At 37.9% G+C, this 21423-nt stretch overlaps 1 protein-coding gene across 1 annotated transcript; it reads left to right on the top strand.

The window, feature by feature from the left end:
• The first annotated feature begins 8413 nt into the window (after positions 1–8413).
• LOC139736035 (tubulin-specific chaperone A-like) lies at positions 8414–21132 on the top strand. The gene is made up of 4 exons (XM_071646780.1): positions 8414–8577; positions 14199–14304; positions 15395–15481; positions 16769–21132. The coding sequence occupies exons 1-4, from the start codon at positions 8519–8521 to the stop codon at positions 16853–16855; spliced, it is 339 nt and encodes a 112-aa protein (XP_071502881.1). The 5' UTR covers positions 8414–8518; the 3' UTR covers positions 16856–21132.
• Positions 21133–21423: the final 291 nt, after the last annotated feature.

The following is a 21423-nucleotide window of genomic DNA, read 5'->3' as shown; positions in this document are numbered from 1 at the left end:
ATATATATATATATATATATATATATATATACGTATACATATACATATACATATATATTATATATACCGGTATCTGTCTTTGTAGATGGATAGAGAGAGAGAAAAAACCAAAACCAAAATACATGTACTGAAGATTTTTTTTTTTTAATGGCACAATTTTTTTTCCTACATTTGCTAAGGACACTAGAAAGAATAATCCGTGATTTACACACAAAAATGTTCCTGTTTTGAGCTTAGTTTATTTAGTGATTTATGGCAAGTACCTGTAGTCTGATTTTATGCATAAATTATAATGATTTAACATTAGTGATTTTTTTTTTTGAAAAATCAACTTTACATCTTTGTAGATTACGTCAAAGGCAATATATGTGTCAATTTTCGTCGTGATCGCGCAGTTGACACTAAGCACAAAGCAGATAATGTCGGAATATGTTCTGTTTAGATTTTGGGAATTTTGTGTGGTCTTGTTTTGAGCGAGCGACGGACAGAAAAGTTATTCGTGAGGTCATTCTAAAAGTCACTCAATTTGCATCTTGACTGCAAGACGTTGCTTGGAAATGAAGGCTACCATAAGACATGTATTCAGAGCTGACACAGTGTGTATAAAGTCTATGATCGTATGTCAAAGTATACCCACTGGCATATTTTTATGTAGATATTGAACTAGTGAAATGCTATGTATACTGCATCATGCTTAGCAAGCACGTTGTATACATAGGAGCCTATCTCATACACTGTCATATACCAAAATGTCAGTACAAAATTTACTTTCCAGTGTAAGTCGCAGAATATTTTCCTTTTTCTCTCTCTCTCTTTTTTTTTTGAGGGTGGGGGTGGGGGGGGGGGGGTGGGGGGGCGGGGGGGGGGGACATCAAGGGTCAGTGATAATAATACCCTACCCCCTCCCCTTCCCCTTCCCCTTCCCCTTCCCCTTCCCCTTCCCCTTTCCTCTTCCCCCTACCCCCCCCCCCCTTTCTACGGGGCAGAATCTCCAGATGTGGAAACCTCGAAAAGTTATGGGCTTTGTTCTTATTTTTTTTTTAAGTGGTTCCTGATTTCTATGCAGGTTTCCTGTAAATAAATGCTTGGAAATTCCCCAAGAAATAGTTATTTCCTGGGGGTGTTTCATCAACGTTTGTCAGCGCTGACAATTTCAGCAAAAATCCTTGGTTTTGATTGGATGAGATGCTCTGGTCACTGACTGTTACTATGGTGATTGTCAGCGCTGACAAACGTTGTTCATGACAGCGCGATGAATGTTGGTGATGAGAAATTGATAATAATAGTAGTAGTAAAGTAATAATAATAATGATAATAATAGCACTAATAATACAGATTAATTATAAGGAAAGAACAGTTGTTGTAGTAGTATCAAACTATCTGGTAATCATGAATAAAACAGTAGGCCTACGTGTTGTCCGGCCGGTACATGCATGAAAAAAAAAGTGAATGAATAAATAAATAAATAAATAGATAAACAAATAATAATGATAATAATAATAATAACAATGATAATGATAATAATAACAATAATAATGATAATGATAATAATAACAATAATAATGATAATGATAATAATAATATTATTATTAATAATGATAATAATGATAATAGTAATAATAATAATAATAATAATAATAAAATAATAATAATAATAATAATAATAATAATAATAATAATAATAATAATAACAATAATAATAATGATAATTATAATGATATTGAAACGAATATTTTCTTAAAGATCTTTAGATATACCAAGATAGGATAAAGGATAAGTCTTACAGTTCTCTTTTGACATGTATGTTTTATGCGTGTTTGTGAATAGTTCGTGACGGTTTGATGGTGGGTGACCTACGGCGGGCATTTGAAGCCTTTTTCTGTTCTCTCTGTCTGATGGCATTTATTTATGCGATAAATACCATTCCGAGCTTGCGGTGTCGTGCTATAATGGTCGATAGGAATGTGGTTCGTGACGTCATCCACTCGAACATGAGAAGCTGAATGCCTACATGGCCTCTTGTCTCAACTCTCCCTCTAGCTAGGGACTGCCACACTCTTCCGTATTCATCCAAAGAGTCAAAGAGGCGAAGCGACATTGCACGAATGTTCTTCCAACATCCTATATCAACAGATGAAAACTCTTCCGTGGTCGCCATGTTAATCGGCCGCATCACCTTGCTCTTGGAACGCAACACTCACAGATCCCATTATATTCATCATCACCACAAGGTCACCCAATATGCACATGCATGTCATGCACACATGCATACAATCTTCATAAGATTACAGATCCCTCATCAAGCACCCACCCAATATACGGCACACATTCTTCACACCACATGCAACGTACAATATTATACTTATACATGGTTCACACAGTTTCCAAACCCAATGAAGCAATATCATAATTCAATTCACATGTTTATGGTATAGAAAATGAATCTGAATATCAACATCATTATCCCTTGTCGTAATCGATTGCAAAATATTTGGTGTCATTTCCTTGCAGTATTTCAAAATATAGGCCTACAACACCTCCGACGAAGGATCATACATAACAGGACACACAATTTTTATGATAATATATATCTATTCATATACGAGGGGAAAATCAGAACCGTAATGTAAAAACCGTCCCAAAACAATGAAAAGTACAAAGTTGTAGGTCAATTAGGCCTATATGTATCAATACTAGGCCTATCCACCACATTAAAAAACTGCATTGAAGGGACACCCTATCTCAGGTAAGCTGTCAATATAATGCCCTATAGGACTCTTTTTAATGGATCTCAGAACTCCTAAGAAATCAAACAAAAATAAAACTTTATAATGACATAAATTTGTTGACGGTAAGTCATGTTGATAGCACAATTTCAATGGTCGTAGTCCGAAGGTCCTGAAGGTCCGATACACGGAAGACGTATTATTAGTGTGACTGAAAATTACCTCTAATAAAACTGCCATCTTTCTCTTTGTTCAAATGGAACGAAAGAAATGGGGTGAAGGATCGAAGGGCAGAGTTTGGGAAACGCATAGGTTATGGGATTTTATTTTCAGTCTATACAATTATCTACAACGAGGCCCATAATACCAAACAATAATCTCTGGCCTGTCAACTGCCTATTATATTGCCCATTTGCTTAAAAATCTGCCAATAACTGGTGCTTGAAGAGGGCACACGACAAAACAGCCAAACTATGACCTTTGACCCTATAACAACCCGAGATATTGGGTATCATAGGTGTCGATCAAGAGATATAAAAGTGAGCCTGATGGACCCGCATGTATAGGCCTATTGAAGAAGGAAAAAAAAAAAGTGTGGACAGCAGAGTATAAGTCAACAACCTTAACATGAACTTTGACCCTGATTATTTGCGGAATTCACAGTGAGGGTAGCACCATAATCCAACTCTATGGGGTAGCATCACCTAAAAAAAAAAAAGAGTCTAGATTTGACCATCATACATCTGAATACAAAATACCAACAATATTCGTCACAAAAACTCCCCTTGTAGGCCCTATAACGCACAACTGTCATGACACCACCAAAATATGACTTTTGACCCTTTAAACATCTACAACTTTGTATATAAATGCGGAACAAGCGCGGGCCCCATATCACTAATGTCGCATGCGGTCAGACTTTTGAATAATGCACTTCCATATATATACATATATATATATATATATATATATATATATATATATATATATATATATATATATATATTGTAGTTGTTCCGCGTATTGGCAGTACTAGAAATAGCAATAATAAAGTCACAACAGAGGAATGCAGGGAATGCATTGATAGCCAATCTTGATTTAATGAATAATCCGAATTTTCGAGGAACCTTCCTCTTCTTCAGGGATGACAGTGCGAATATTCACAATGATTATTAAGAAGAGGAAGGTTCCTCGAAAATTCAGATTATTCATTAAATCAAGATTGGCTATCAATGCATTCCCTGCATTCCTCTGTTGTGACTTATATATATATATACATGACTGTATTCAAATTATACACATCTATAATGAAATCAGTCGAGAAACGCAGTGTGGCAGCCCACAGAGCACACAGAACAAAACTAACCAACCAAACATGACCTTTAATCCTATAAACAGCGAAATACTTGAGGCTGCATCACCAAAACAAAAAGGGGATAAGCTCATTTAATGATGCACCGCCATCGACCTTTTTGAAGAAAATGGATCTAGAATATCATACTTTGAAACGGACACAAGAAATATAGCATGGCGTCTGGTGTAACGTTGGGGGCAGCATCACCGAAAATAATAGAGCAGGGTTCAGATTTTGACGATGATAAACTTTTGTACAAAACTTTACAAAATCCGTCAAGAAATGTGGCCAATAGAGCGCACACAAACAGACCATAAAAACCAAACTTTTTGTTAATAAGTGAACGCGCTACCGCCATATAGGCGGCTGGATATCTCAATGATACAACTCCATAATAATCTCGTAACCGAATAGCTTAAAAATCCATCAAGAAACATTGTCAGCATATTGCGCATAAAAATAAATGCGACATGTCGGCGGCGTCGGCGGCGTACCAGTGCTGAAATAATTGAAGTATCCTCCTGAACTATAGGGCTTACATAGTATGACCTACCAGAGATACGTCATACATCAAAATAAGAATAAATAGATAGATGAATAAATAGATAAATAAATGAATAAAAATAAATAAACAAATAAATAAACAAACAAATAAGTAGATTAATAGATAGATAGATAGATAGATAGATAGATAAATGAATGAATACATAAATAAATAAGTAAATGACCATAAAAGGGATAGATGGGTGGACTCTACCCATGATAATTATCGACGTACAACAATCGAACGCAACACCCACAGATTCTCTAAGATGTACACAGCACCTCCGAATAGAATTATAAGATTTCCTGTATACTCACCGTGATCGAACGGAGATCGTGGAAGACAGCAGCAGTGTAGCTCAAGTGACCGCCGCGCCGGAACTTTACAAGATCAGCAAACAGAAGTCTGAACTACACCCAATCGGTTAATCGGCAACGGGGCCGCGGACAGAGCCAGGCTATCATAGAGGAGGTATCCCGTGGCGTCCTCGAGATCGGCTCCGACGATTAATAGTCCGTGTTTTCCATGTGGAAACCAATTGCCAAGTGTTTGAGTTATTTGAGAATTAGTTAAGATGATAACGATTGGGTGACCTGGAATCGGTTCATCCGTCTGATTGGAAGTAACTATAGAGCAACAACTAAATGAGAGGAAAAGGATGGCAAGTATATAGAAGTGTCAAGTAGTAAAATGTGGCGAGCCGAGATCGCGACGGAGATATTCGACACAAAATAAGTACATGATAGTACCAAGACCAGATAGGCGTGTTGATGGACGAAGAAATCGCGGAGGGGAGGACTGGTGCAGCATGGATGTGCAACCAGGGAGATGAGACGGTTCTTTTCACCTCCCTGGTGTAACATAGAGACTAGCGTTAGCTTGTGCTCATCAATACAGCGACTGCTCCAAAATATTATAACAGCATCTCCTGGTGGTAAACAGCACCTCTAATCTTGGACACGAAACACCACACACGTTTGTTTTATTACTTTTTTGTGGTTAGTTTTAATCTGAAATATTTTGGTATTTCATAAAATTTAATGTATATCACTATTTTTATCTATCCATCTATCATGTGATAAAAACCTAAAATGGCATTAGACTAAAAACGCTCCCTGAAAATAGGGGGGGGGGGACCATAGATCTGTCACACCAGTTCAAAAGTGCTTAAGTTTCCTCGTGAGGGGATATCTTCTTTCATTTGACTCTACTTTCCTCACTTGGTTCCTCCCGTAGCTTTACAAGTATAACTTTTTGGGATTGACAATCATAATTATCAAATATTGAATGTTTACGAGATATTTTCATTTGCATCCTACAAATGCAAAAGCTGTACCTCGTATGAAGGGGCGTCGATCCTGGAGGGCAAGGGGGCAGTTGGGGCAAATATGTCATTTTGCCCATAACTTAATAATTGACGATATGCGGAAAATTGTCTTTCTTTATTAAAAGAAAATTGTCAGAATATTTAACCAAGGCGTATGCACCAGATCATTGAACTTCCACAGACTCTAAAAACGCAAAATCTATCTCGCATGGGAGGGGGATGCCCCTTCCCACACCCTTCCCCTAAGGCTCCTTTCCATATTTGGTAGGGGCCTAGGGCCTACACTTTTGAGATTGACGAATTTCTAGAGAAAAAAGCAATACAACATTTTCCATTTCAATTCCTAATGATATGATATCTATACAAAATCTCCCTCGCATTGGGGTTAGGGACACTCCCTTCCACACCTCTCCCTGCTTTATAAGCGCCCCCACCCCATGCGTTGATTATGGCTATTCTTTGGGGATTGAAAATTTTCCATATATTCCACCAAAAAGCCAGTGTGCACCAATTGCACAATTGCAGTCATAATAATGCCAAATCACCGTGTCCCCATGGGAGGGGGTATAATGATCCTCCCCATGCCCGCTTGGTCTCCCTTCATATTAAATACAGTGTGCTAACACTTCTCTGATACAAACCCGAAAAATGTGTGCCAGATCTTTAAATTTCAATTCTAAAAAATTAAGAGCTTCCTTGAATGGGAGGGACATACCTTATCCCCCTCCGACCCTCCTCTTGCTCGGTCCCCCTCCATGTGGTGGACTCTTGGTATGGGGATTGACAGTTTTCCGACTGTCTCCAAAAAGTGTGCATCAGATTGTCCTAATTCCATTCTAAAAAATGCAAAAGCTCCATCGTGTGGGAGGAGGACACCCCCGCCCCCCCCCCATCAACTTCCATAGTGATGACACACACCGCTAAACAAGAGTCAGTAAGATACCGCGATTTACTCAGATTCAGTTCTGTGAATATTCATTTTACTGCTTTTTTTTTAATAGGAAAAATATCACAAACTTTTATCAAATGTGCAGTGGCGGATCCAGAGGGAGGCGCACCGGGCGCGCACCCCCTCTTTATTATATATATTTTAAAACAAAAGAATTAAAAAGAAAAAAATGGGGGCGTGCGCCCCCTTTTTGTATAAAGGCGCCTCCTCTTTACGTAATTCCTGGATCCGCCCCTGAAAGTGTGCACCAGATCGTTAAGTTTCAGGTATAATAGAAATGTAAAATCTCCCTCCTGTGGGAATATCCCTTCCCCCTGCTCGATGGCTCTGCTCCCTCACACATTATTTTCCAAGTCCCTCCATCTTTGAAACGGATCAACGCATATGATTTGAATATAATATTCTCCTTCAGAGCCTGCCAAAAATTGATTCAAAATTTTTCACTTGAGGATTAATATTGAGTCTCTACATTCCAATAGCAACAATATAGTGGTCAGTTGAGATGAAACCAAGTAGTGTGTAGGATCTTTGATGAAGCTGATGGAATTTGATAGGCCTATTGTGACGCTTTACAATACTGTGATAAAATTAAAGTTCAAACCACTGAATATTATTCCCCAGGTAATATAGATCGTAGTAGTGTGTAGGATCTTTGATGAAACTGGGATTTGATATTGTGACGCTTTACAATACTGTGATAAAATTAAAGGACACGTTCACCTTCATAGACATGTGGGTTGCGTGAATGCAGCAATATTATTAGAACACATCAGTGAGAGTTTGAGCAAAATCGGACAATCCGTTAAAAAGTTATGCATTTTTGAAATTTCTGCTCAGTCACGTCTGGATGTAAAGACTACCATAGCTTGTGATGTCACATGAGTACAACGATATAAAGAAAGAATAAAGAAAATTCATCATATTTCCATTTTTCTCCTATAACAAAAGAACACTCGACTTCTCTCTTTCAGAAGGCAGGGGGAATAATATTATCCTTAACATGTACGTCAGTAACAAGTCGAAGAACTGTGCTCTTTATTCAAAAAGTAAAGTTTTGTGAAATTCTCTTTTCATTTTCCATATATAGTTGTACGCGCGTGACATCATACACTGTAGTAGTCTTCTCTTCCAGCAGTGACTGCGCAGATACTTAAGATAATTCGTAACTTTTGAACGGATTGTCCAATTTTCCTCAAACTTTCACTGATGTGTTCTGCTAATGTTGCTGCATTCTCTCAATCCTTATGTATATGAAGGTGGACTTGTCCTTTAAAGTTTAAACCACTGAATTTATTATTCCCCAGGTAATATAGATCGTAGTAGTGTGTAGGACCTTTGATGAAACTGGGATTTGATATTATGACGCTTTACAGTACTGTGATAAAATTTAAGTTCAAACCACTGAATTCCCCAGGTACAAATATAGATCCAGGGTTGTGTGCGGAGTGGTGACTAGTTGTGGGCGATTTTAGCGCCACAATTAGGGCTTCCTATAGCAGGATTGCTCGTTTACACACTCACGCGGAAAAAAGACGTTAGCTGAGACAAGTGGAAGGACAGTTATCTTCACTAATTCAGTAAATCAGAGGCTATAAACTACCGTCTAATTAATAAGAAAATGGCAAGTGCAGATCCAAGAGTTCGAAACATCAAAATTAAGACCGGTGTGCTAAAGAGGTGAGTATTCTAGTGTGCAACCGAACAACCGGGCCGGGCGCGGCCGGGCTGTCAGTTGTGTCCTTGAAATGGGAAGGATCCTGATCAGGAGCTGTGGTGGTGTGGATAGATTCTAACGGGGAACCCATAATTTAAATAGGGCTTAGGCCTTTAGGGGGCTTCTATGCGGTCATGAAGCTAACGACAGTTAATTACATGCTTGTTAATAGTAAGCTAAACTAATTTTGCTGTCAATCAACTCTTACTTAGGATCAGAACCAGTAGGGTCTACCGTTATCAGTTTTATCAGCAATTTGTACGGCCGTCTCTCTATTAGTGTGCAAGAAACAAATTTGCCCACAGGTGGGACTATGGGAGTGTCGTGACTCGTCTGCTAACCACTGTAAATTTACTGTGCTAGTGTAATACGGTATCAACCCAACCATGTGCATGTTAGGGCCAAAAGATTCAAATTTGCTTCATTGATCATCATCTAATAGGGTGTATATTGTATTACAGTAAGTCAGTATATCTTCAGACATCAGCTGTCATGGCCTGGCCTTCTAATCATCTAGACCTAGTCGATATCACACTGTCTGTCTAAAGATGGGTTAACGGGTTCTAACTTCTGGGAGTTCTAACATTTGCGACTTGTAGTAACGTTAGAGGTCTACCATCAGTAAGCAAATAATCAACGTTGGTGAAGGTGATGGGACAAACTATCACTTCCGAGGCGATCTGGATGTAGCTATCTTTCCGAAGCGCAGCTGAGGAAAGATAGCGTACACATTCAGATCGCCAAAGAAGTGATAGTTTGTCTCATTGCCTGAAACTAAAAGTTCATTATTTGCTTGATATTCCACATCAAGGGTCGTAGAAATTCTCATTTTATTCCACATCTGAATCCGTTTTAGCTGTCTTTAGGTATATAGGCTACGTGTGCGCGCAGATGACAAAACAATGAATTTGCTACGCGCACTGGTCGGCACTGAACTGAAAGTGCGTTGCACTGTGTACTATCAAGTGACCTAGTACAGTAGTAGTTAAATGATAGTCCACAGTGCAACGCACTTTTGTTTCGCGCGTACTCATCTCGCGTTAAGACTGTATGGACTGCCAGAGATCAGCAAAACAAACAGCTGTCTTTATAGATGACAAAACAATGAATTTGCTGCGCGCATCGCGCGACACTGAAGGGAAAGTGCGTTGCACTGTGTACTATCAAGTGACCTAGTTCTTCTCAGGTGATGTGATGGGCAAAATTACGCTTTATCATGTGATCAGCTCTTGACCAATCCTATAGCAAGATTCTTAGTATGTGGAATATAATAGTTAGCTAGAGTCTACTTAGTAAGTCTATAGTACAGTAGGTTCTAGTGCTATTTGGGTGTCCAAGAACACATCAAAGCCCTAATGTTTTTCTATCGATAGATGTATACCGTACTTAAAATATCTCACAATGTGCCTGAATACTAAATTTGACTCTCATGTATTAGAAAATACTCTGAATTTACAAGGTGCGCATTGAAAATGCGATTTGCAGTACATCAAGATAACTGCTTCGAACGCATGGGCTCTTACAATTGTATTTTGACCCACTCAGTTGCGCCATATTTTGAAACCAATACACCCCTACCCTCTATTGGCAATATGTGTTAAATGCACATAATGCTTTTCCTGCATGCATTTATAATCTAGGGGATAATTGTTTTGCCGTTGATTTTCAGGTTTTTCAGTAATATTTGGACATCTTCAAGTCCCCTGTGAAGAATGCAAAAACCACTGCACGTAGTCGCATGCATGGAAGTTTGTTCTTTACACTCAATGGGTGATTTCAAGTTCGGTGCTAGTGCTAGTGCTAGTGCTATCTCAGCACTAGCACCGGCGATAAAACCGAACTTGAAATCACGTCGGTGTTGGGAGTTGACCTAAAAATTATGACGTATTTCCGGTTGCTGGTGCTTGGCTCGGTGTTGAATGTCGTCTGCTGAACCGAGCTCCGCCGATTGTGTTAGCGATTTACGTGCTTTTTCGCCATTGACTAACACTAGCCCCTAGGGATTAACATTTTCGTCATTTCAAGTTCGGTGCTGGTGTTAGCGTTGCCGTGCGAGACTCATATTCACGTCCATAATAGATGCACGTTTTACGTGCAAAGTCTATGCTAATGCAGTGGTCGCCCACGTAACGTACACGAACACTCTCGACATGGCTTCATAAATCTGAGCCTGGGAGCAAAATTAAGATAGTTGTATTTTGGGGAGTGGATGAAATTTGTGGCATTTTAATATTTCTTCCCCACTATGTCCCTAAAACTAAGCAATTTTGGCTACATCTTTTAATATTTGACTGTAATCACGCGCAATCACTTTTTTCGTCGCGCAATTCCCGCAGAGCTCGCGGTGCTGTGGTGATTCCAACACCTAGTGCTGGTGATCGATAATTTTAATCGGTATCGCCTCGTTAATCTGACCGTCGGTGTTGGAGCTCGATTTAACGCTGTTATTCGGCGGCTAGCACTAGCACTGGCACTAGCACCGAACTTGAAATCACCCAATGCTATAGAGGGTTGTCGATTTCAATGGACAGTGTCAATGTGTTGGACACCTATTATACTAATGATTAAATGGTAGGCCTAGTTGCCTAATTTTCATTATGTTAGATTCTCTCGCGAGTCAACAAATTCAAATTGTAATACTATAGTCGGTGCTTTAACCAAATAAGAGCACGAACAGAACAATTCAAGAACTCATTCTGCTTATCTACCATCATCGAGTGGAACCACCTGAGTGATGCCACTATCAACTCGCCGTCAATAGACTCATTAAAAAAGGCAATTGATAGAAATTTCTAATTATCCTTGCACCCTCTCTCATCTGATGCATTATGCCCATTTAGGGCCCTGCATCGTACACATCCAGATCCAGTCATAGTGTACTTATGCCTAGGCCTAAATCTAATTCACAATTGGCCACAACGGCTAGCTATCTATTATTGGTCACTTCATTTTTTTTAAATTACCTTTCAGTCCATGAATTGCATGAGCTCACGGGTCACACTAGTAGTATTGGTAACCATGCGATTGTTATTAAAAAAAAGTTACCATTATGCAAAATTGCACTGATTTTTCTCTTCTTTTGAGAATAAGAGTCTAAAATATAAAACTTTCAATGCCTTCTAAAGTGGGAATGAGCACACTTGACGCTCTTTAGCTGTTTTATCAATGAATAAAAAACTGCCCCTGCCGCAATGCAAATAGGCACCCTGTCTGAAGCGGATGATTACTGTAGGTGCTATTGTTACGAACTTGTGTTCTGGTCAAGACATATTGTCATTTCCCATTCATGGTGCTGCATGGAGGACTGTGGTTTTAACAGCAACTCAAAGGATTTGGAACCTGTGCACTGGTGCAATATGCGCACAGGTTCAAGTGGATCAGTTATTATACTATGGACGGGTTTACGATTTATGGAATCGAGAAAAATCATCCATTCGAACAGAAAGGGACTATTAGAGGAACCAAATTTTGCATGGCATAAGTTGTCAATAATTAAACTACATCTATACATATTCACATTTAAAATAAATCAAGTTTTGATGTTGAATTTCACGGGCAAATCCACCATGTATGAGGCACTAAGTCCTTACATCCGCAGCCCGAACACACTTTGCGTTCAGGCTGGTCACAGTTATAGACACATGCTGTATGCAGTATGCAGCATATACATGCAGCACACCATGCTGTGTTCTCTTCTTGTCTTGAGTATGAATTATGTACAGCATCAATGAGCATGTGTCTTTAGGTATTGTACTATGTTCATTATATCGTCATATAAATCAGATTGTTAAGATACATTGAATCACAGATCATCAGTCTGTCAGATTCAGAATACATGCAGTGCTTTTCTTTCAAGTGAAACAAAAAAAAAAAAGAAAAGAAAATTGTATCTCATCTCCTAAAGAAGTGTATCAAAAGTTAATTCTGTGAGTAGAGTTTTATATTCTGCCAATGACACACTCTATGGCTACCAAGCGTAGCGGCTTCATTCAGAGATGGAAGAATTGATTAAGATAACGATGAATAGATTTGCATATTCACCTGACAGGCAGTACACATAATGTAGCAAACTATTAGAAAGGTAATTCCAAGAAAGTGCTATAAGTTTAGATACCACCAGACATCTGCAATAGGTTGTATATAAATTTGTCTGGTTTTATTTGATGCGACCCAAACATGAATGAATCTGTGGAGATAGACTTGAAATCCATGTGACTCTATTGATGTAGAGTGGCTTCTATCTCAAAATTATTGAAAGACAATATACCACTCTGTCTTGTAGGACTTAACAATATGCATTTGCCACAATGTGATGACATCACAGTGACATATATGCCACTGTTATTGTCCTCCTTTAGTCTTGTACGCATAGCAATGTTTGTAGGAATTGTCAGTGTGCAATGTTATAAAACATACAATGTGTACCATGAATTGATATTTCCTTGAATTTTAATTGCTTTTTAGGCAAGTTACAGTATCAAATTGACCTTTCGATGCTTTGGTCAAAACTGGGTTGGTATAGATAAAAAAGTTGACTTTGACTGTCAGGATTGGGAAACAGTGCAATAAATTTAGATTCCTTTCTTCTTTTGTATTGCACACCATACATGCTCACATAAGAGCACAAACATGATTACATGAAGGAGCTTCAGTTGATCTTTCTCTGATAGTGACTGAAATGAGTAGGCAGTGTTACTTGACCTGTCCAAGATCATCATTTCTTGAGAAAGTATGGTATATAAGGGACTGTACAGTACTGGTTGAGGTGAGGATTCAGGTTTATAATTTTTTATTTTTTTGTGTGAGATAATGAGAAACCTCTTGTGAAATATGAAAGAGCATGTAATTTCAAGAAGGATTCAATGTTTATTTGATAAAAATTGGCCTTGAAGTGGCTGAGATATCCAAAAAAGGCGATCCTAATAAAATTGATAGGCCACAACTTTTATTAGGATCTCTTCATTTTTCCTTGTTTTAAGATATCTCAGTCATTCCAAACTGATTTTCATCAAATAAACTTTGGACTCCCCTTGGAATTGTATGCTCTTTAACACTACATAGAGTGGTTTCTAAATATCTCGCAAGATGTTACTTTAAGCTGAATCCTCACCTCAACAGGTACTGTACAGTCCCTTTACGGATAATCATTATGTAATCTTATAAGGCAGTGAGTGATTCAAGTACAATGTAATTAGTAAATGACTGTATCGCTACGATAGAAAATACGTGTACATAGGGTTGTATAAAAGATGCGTATGGAACTGTCGAATTTGCAACTACACTTGGTCTTTATCCTTTTCAAGAGGTTTATATACGTAACACCTGAGCCATCAATACTGCCGTCATTCTAATATCCCATTTACTTTGTGATTTGTTCCATGTAATGTGCTATAAGTTTTGACTCCGATGGTAAAGGTGTGGTTCATCACCCTTTCACCAAGATGTAGATAAGATTTAACTTTTTCTTTCTACAAACCTGAGCAAAAATCTTGATTTATTTATATCACATCAATAACTGCTAAGTAATAAGATTGCTGGTGGATTCTGCTTGAAAGGTGAACTTTGATCTTTAATCTTTGCTCAGATTAATGAAGGAGAAGACAATGTACGAGAAAGAAGCAGAGGATCAGGAGAAAAAAGTGGAAAAAATGAAAACTGAAGGAAAGGATGAACATGACGTTAAAAAGCAGGTGAGTGGTCATATCTGGCATGTATGTTATGCTAAGAAAACTCAAGATAAAATCATTCTAGAATCACTTTTAGATACCTACAAGTATTGCCTACAAAATCATTTTCTCTTGTCCCATAGAATGCCATAAATCATTACGTGTATTACCTGGTACTTACATGGATATTATCATTACACCAAGTGTAATCGAGCAAAATGAAAAGATGGCCACAGCATCATTCATGAAACACAACCGTACGTGTATTGCAGCCACCAATATCAATCAGTGTATCCATTTGTTTTGATGGGCTGTTTTGTTTTGTTTCTGTTTTAATTTACACTCACTACCACTATTCTATTTTTAAATCACCTGAGCCATATTGAGGTAAATTCTTATCAATCTTCATCTGGCATCTGTTGTCCATTGTGTGTACATTTTTTTATATTTTCATCTTCTTTGAAACCTCATGATGGCTTTTTACCAAACTTGGCAGGTATCATCCCTTGGGAAGGGAATGAAAAAAACTTAAATTGAGGAATCGGTAGTGCTATGAGTTAGTAAATTGGTGACTATAGTTTCAAGTTTGTTTGTGACACATCCAGGGTGAGGGGATTTCAAATTTGGGCCCAATTTTCAAATTTTCATCTTCTTGAAAATGCATAGTCAAATTTTCACCAAACTTCACAGGTGTTGGTGTAGAATACACATGTACACGTATATCTTCGTGAAAAAGGGCACAATATTTTCCACAAATGCACTTCCAAGATTATTTATGGTACATCACGGGCTTGGGCATACACCAAATTGGAGGTCAGTTTTTACATTTGTACTTTTTTTTTTTAAACTGCATATGTTTATTGTCAAATTTTCTAAATACTTTGCAGGTATATTTTTGCCGGTGTGATAGAATATACAAATTTACACCGTGTCCCTGTGGAGGACCTTAAAGCAGCTCCCAACACCCCCCCCCCCCCCCCCCAAGTTTGCTGTGTTCTCAGATACTAGTTAAAGTCTGCAAAAATACATCGCAGGTGAACTTGCGATACTCAGGTGACCGTGAGACCCTATCTCTTGTCTGATTGTCTGATATATTTTTTTCTTTCTTTCACAGATTGAAGTTCTACAAGAGTCAAAGATGATGATCCCCGACTGTGAACGAAGGATAAGAACAGCATACACTGACCTTAAAAATTTGATTGTAAGTGCATTGTGTGCAGTCTTAGGTTTCATAAGCCAGTGCTGACTCACACATTTCATTTGTTCAAAAGACAGGGAATACATAATGAAATATTCATAATACATGTAATCAGTATGTGTTCAACCATACCAAGTGCAACAGGAGACATTTTAACATGTCTCCTACTGTGATTGGTGGAGTCATGTGGATAGGCTTTCAACTGATATTCCATGAAATCAGAATCCTTGCATCAAAAATTAAAACAACAAGCTCTTTGACGTGCCACAGACTAATTGAGTTGGACATAGTCTCCTGGTATGTGGGACCATCCATGTTTGAATTTGATAGTGTGTGTGCATGTTCACTGTGCACACAGTGATCAGGAGTGAAATTGTAGCAAAGTGTAATAAAATTTGACCGTGATTCAAGGAGCACTGCATAATTATGAAGTAATCAATCCTAACGGTTACTGTATGTTGTTTGGTAAGATAATTTGCTGATTAGATTTGAGGGCTATAGTTCATGATGGCTAGGGATCAAAAGTCAAGACAATTCGTAATTGCTTCATGAATAGACTCAAGTGATTGAAAAAACACTGAAGTTCTGGCTGTTGCCTCTTTCTTAGATGCATGGCTCTAGAATAAGTTAGCAATTAACTGAATAGATTTTACAAGAAGGAAGGAAATTCAAATGTGTATTTTTGAAGTTCATGGTTTAAAGGCAAAAAAACAACAACAACAGAATATGAGTTCATGCATTTTCTCAGATATCATTCACAAATATTTCAAGTGCGCTATAAATTATATTGGCATTTGAAGATGCTAAGAGGCAAGGATCTGTTGAGTGAAAGTGTCAGAATAATGGTGTATGTTTTTCACACCATATTGCAGTATGTGTAGCAGCATGATGTGGCACACTACACACATACATGCAGTGATATGCTTAGTTTATGGATAGGCCTAATACTCAATGCTACTGCATAAAGAAATCATGTACTTGTAAGCTCATAGAGCCTTGTAGATAGCCGAAGAGCCTGTATTTGAGGGACCAGTTTTGATGTGAATGGCACATTATGCTTACACGTTCTTATACAAATGTATACCGTATGTGTAGCCATTCAGGTTACATGCTGTCAGAGTGACTACAATGTCAAGATTGAGGTCGGTTTCCGCTCTCAAAACACAGACAAACAAATTGAATATCATACTCAGCTTAGTAATAGGGGTGTTGAAGTGTGAAAGAGATATGAATTGATGACTTAAAACATGTTTTTATTAATTTAGCTGTCTTTTATTTTCATATGTACAGGATCAAGAGCAGGAGCTAGCAGAGACTGAAGAATACACGAATGCAGTGACATTACTAAAGGAACGTGAGGCAGCAACCCAACAGTGAGATGTGCAGCTGTTCTGTCTTCTTCTTTTCCCGTTTGTTTGCCTCTCCAACAAGGATGCTGGGGCCTTTTTCAATACATTCATTCTCAATTTTTTTTTTTTTTTTTTTTTTTGTCTTGTAAACTTGACGTTGTACAGGAGCCTATTAATTGAACCTGAAAGTGTGACTGCAGTGTTTGACAAGAAAGTGTCTTTTTTTTTCCATTCTTTTTGTATTGTAATTTTTTGTCTTCATTTCCGTGAATCTGTTGAGAAAAATGCAACAAGCAACTTTCATTTTTTTCTATATGTGCATTAAGAGAAGTCTGAAGATAGTTGTTGTTGTTTTTTTCATGATAACCAAATCGCAAAGTGTAGCTAATGGCCAACATAGATCTTACAGGGGAAATTTTTGAACTGATATAAATGCATGCAGAATTTTTCCATTCTCTGAACAAATAATTTGTATTTTATTAAAATTCCATCTTGTGTAATCGCAAATATATCAAAAAGGTTTCCCTGAACCTTGCGCATATACATTGTAGTGTATGAGTTCAATATGACAGTTACTGAAAGAGTTTTTACAAGAAAAAAAAAATGCTTTGAATGTTGGCGTACTCGAGTCAGATTCTTAAGTAATGAGTTCATATCTGTGCCCACCTTGGACAGTGGCTCAGTATGGCCTTGGTAGATGAAAGCAGCTCGTAGACACAGAAATTCTCTGCAGTTCTGCAGTGTGCAAGGAGTTGTTGCCATCAATGCCCCATGTTTCCGCTCAGGCATCCTCAGGCTGGAGCTTGATTCACTGAATGATTGATTAACATGGATTCTACTTCCCCATAATGCCAAGAAAATGGGACTTCTAGTTTCTCTTTTTTCTCCTATGTAGTTCAGAGTAATTAGACAAATACATCCCAATAATGCAATTAAAATGTGATTTTTGTTAAATTGCATCCTGCATCTTTGCAGGAGTGCAGTAGAAACGTCCAGCCAACATTTCTAATTTTGCAAGGGTTGTCATGATTTTCATATTTATTGTATAATTGTGTACATGTATGTGCGTGTGTGTGTGTGTTTGTGGTGTTTACCAGAGAGAATCAAAAGAGTGTCATCCAGTACATGCACAGCAGCAATGGGTTTTGCCACTACATGATTATGCTCCATTACTCTCAATGAATGTTAGAGCTTCACATACTCCTACAGGAATTAAAGGCCAGATTTCTCTTGTGGCAGTTTCCTGGAGGCAAAAACCCCAAAACATTTCTCTGATGTCTTTCCAACCAAATATTATTGCATTGACATATTGCTCCAACAATATAATTGTAATCAGAACAGTACTTCCCAAATCATGTGTCCTGTTTTATTTTGGATTATTCTGTGTTTAACACAATGAAAACATTTTAAAGCATTTTATTTTGTTCCTTGAAGTAAAGCCGGCATAACCATGTTTGTCCAATATTACAGCTTAAGAGAGGCAATGTGTCATATATAGCGACCAGCCTTTCTGTGTAGGACTCTAAAGGTGTAAACACAAGGTTGAAGTAATGTTGAAATAATGATTCAGTAATGACCAGATGACTTTCAGTGTATGTGAACAACTCCACGTAAGTCAATGGTCCATATTTTGAGTAATCGCCTAAGTCAAAAGTAAAAAATCCTAATTTGCATTCATAGCCTCATGTCTGTTATTCCTCTGTACTCACAGAAGTCAAACATTGCCTTAAGTCGATACGTTTACCACAGTCCCGTCTAGATCGACTTATGCGGAGTTGAATGAATCTTGTAATTAATGGTATGGCAGGATATCAAAATTGCATGATTTGAGATGATGCTTTTGAATAGTTAGGGAGATTAAGCCTGCAATGCTTGATCTTCTCTTCTTATATCTGTTGGTTCCAGCCACAACTGCTATCATGGCAAAAGTCATTATCTGAGCTATGTGAACACAGGTTGTTGCTGCAGTTGTTGCTGATGGAGCTGCTCTCACATGTTCATGTTTAATATGGAGATAGTAATAATGGAAGAAGTTTCAGAGATGCAAATCATTTCAGAGATATCATTACGTTTTTCTCTCTTGCTCAGTTGTTCTTTGTTTGGCATTTCTACTCAAGAAGCATAAACCAGAGGGAGAGATTATCAACCTGAAGAGAAATGTTAAGTTTGTGTTATAAAAATGATATGCATTTAATAATAAACTTGTTTACCCATTCTTGTAATGAATGTTAGCACATGTGTCTGTGATTTTGTGCGACAAAGAAAATATTGAAATCGCATCTGTGAATGCAATGAGAGTTTCATGTCTTCTTGTGCAAATACACTGCACTTATACTTGACAGCCATGGTTGTACTTGTCTTTGTTAAAGGCACATAGACCAAGTGGTTGCGGGGGCGCTGTTGGATGATACTGCTAATCACTGTTAGCATTGATACGAAGATTGCCGAAGTTGAGCTGTCATCCAGAGTAAAGCGCGTAGGTGTTGCTAGGTAACGTTGCCTTCGTTGTCTTCTGCGCATCACGCAGTCTGTAGTGATGCCAGGGTGCGCGCTTCTTAGTATGATGTCACAGAAGAAGTTTGCTAAAGCTGTCATTATCAGCTGAATCGTGAACCGAACTGTGATCGGACCACTGACTTCAGTGGATCGGACTTCTTCGGACTCGTGTAAATGGGTCTAAGCGTAAACGCTAAAGAGAAGTCGATAGCATAGGTTTCTGTAGGAAATTTGTACCGTGCGCCCGGGTACACATTCGACTTAACCACCGGGTCTATATGCCTTTAAAGTGGTTTCACTTTCAATAAATGTGTGACTGACTTGGTAAACTGACAAAGTGTGAGAGAACATATAAGGTATTTGTCAGATTTTTATACTTCTCACTAGTCTGACATTATATTTCAAGCTGTTTTTCCTGTCTGTCAGCTAGTGCATATGATTAAGACAAGGAACCAAATGATTTTTATACTTTGGATGTAGAGAAGTAGAAGTTCTCTTAGTAATACATGTAATTCTACTGACATGACATCAGAGGCACTTATTCTTCCATGTATTGTGAGTGAAATGTAGATATCACTTGCTGTCAATAGACGGTATAATTTCATGAAGCTAATCAAGATGTATCAAGTATGTCATAAAGGAGATCAGACAAGATAGATGAACTTATGTGAATTCATCTCTCTTTATTGATTTCTTTTTTCTTTTGTACAAAGCTTGTGGGGATATCTACACAAATAATGTATTAAACAGACCAAGCAGTCATTCACCAAGGGTTGCAAGGGTAGTTTCAATTTGCCTTGCTCTCTTTCTTCTCTTGATCATATTTGTTTGTTTGTTTTTCTCTCCCGTGTTTTAGATCCATCCACTGCCATGACATGTTAGCAAGGCCATATCCATTGCTGTCATCTTTCGTAGAAATGCAGTGAGGAACATGCCAATTTTGTTATGTAATGATGTAAATGCAAACCTAACTATAGATATGTTTTGTTTGTTTTTAATGATGAGGGAGATGCATGTGATTCATGTAATGAGTATGCTATGTTTCTTTTGCTGTTGAATCATTAGTAACTTTTAGGAACGTCACTTGTATGAAATGCAAGAGATCACAAGTTATCAGTGAACACTTTAGTATATTGGTGAAGAGCTATAATGTACAACGGATAGCACATTATCTCTGGATTACCTCCTCTACATTCCTTGATTTAGTACATAATATGGTTTAATAGTTCAGTTTGAATTCACAATGTGGAGTGTGCCATTGTGTGTTCAATGTGGACTAGTCTATTCAGTGCCATGAATGGTGGTCAACTGATTCAGAAAGTCGGTGAATGCCTTTTCCTCACATATGTGGACACTGACCCCATCTGACCCATACTGACAACAAATTGTGATTCTTCAAACAAGTTGTAAATCTGGATGTGTTTGTTGTGCTCCAGTATTTGTGCATTTTTTTTGGTAAGTTTTCTAATTTCCTTGAAAAAAAACCACTGCACATTCTGTCTATTCTCAGTTTCTTGTACTGTCCTTTTTTTTTTCTATAAATGCTCTCGCACATTGTTCTGTGTAACTTGTTAATCTGTAAAGGAAAACGTGCAAGCAAATTTCACCTGCTTCAAGGAGTCCACAGTACATTGTGCAATCACATATGTGTGGTTCTCTCACCTGGTTTTTGCAAATAAATTCTGTGATGGAAGAGACCATTTCACTTTATCCATTACTGGTAAATCAGCTGCATCAATTCAAGAGTGCTGTATGAGTTATACTCTGCATCCTTTGTCCAGTGACATTCCTGTGTATCTTAAGCAAATAAGTCACCAAATTTATCATAGAAGTACTTATGATAATCTGTCTGTTGAATTTGCTCCGTCTTCTGCTTTGTCATGTATTAAAACAGTATGTCCAAAAGAAAAAATGAAATTGATATTGTTTCTAAGCTGTTTTTTTTTAAAAACTGAGTTGGGTGTCAGACTGGTACCCGTGCAAACATGCACTTGAACACCTATAAATGCATTGTAACATTGCATGAACATCATTACAAGCAGGTCCAGGGAATAATTTTCCTGGTATAGCATCGCAATTTGCTATGCATTTTTACACCAC

Source organism: Diadema antillarum, unplaced genomic scaffold, assembly GCF_040938485.1.
Source record: "Diadema antillarum isolate AM-2024a unplaced genomic scaffold, OU_Dant_1.0 seq00000620_RagTag, whole genome shotgun sequence".
Taxonomy (NCBI): domain Eukaryota; kingdom Metazoa; phylum Echinodermata; class Echinoidea; order Diadematoida; family Diadematidae; genus Diadema; species Diadema antillarum.
Note: the sequence above shows the minus strand (reverse complement) of the source record. Positions and strands in the feature narration are given on the sequence as shown.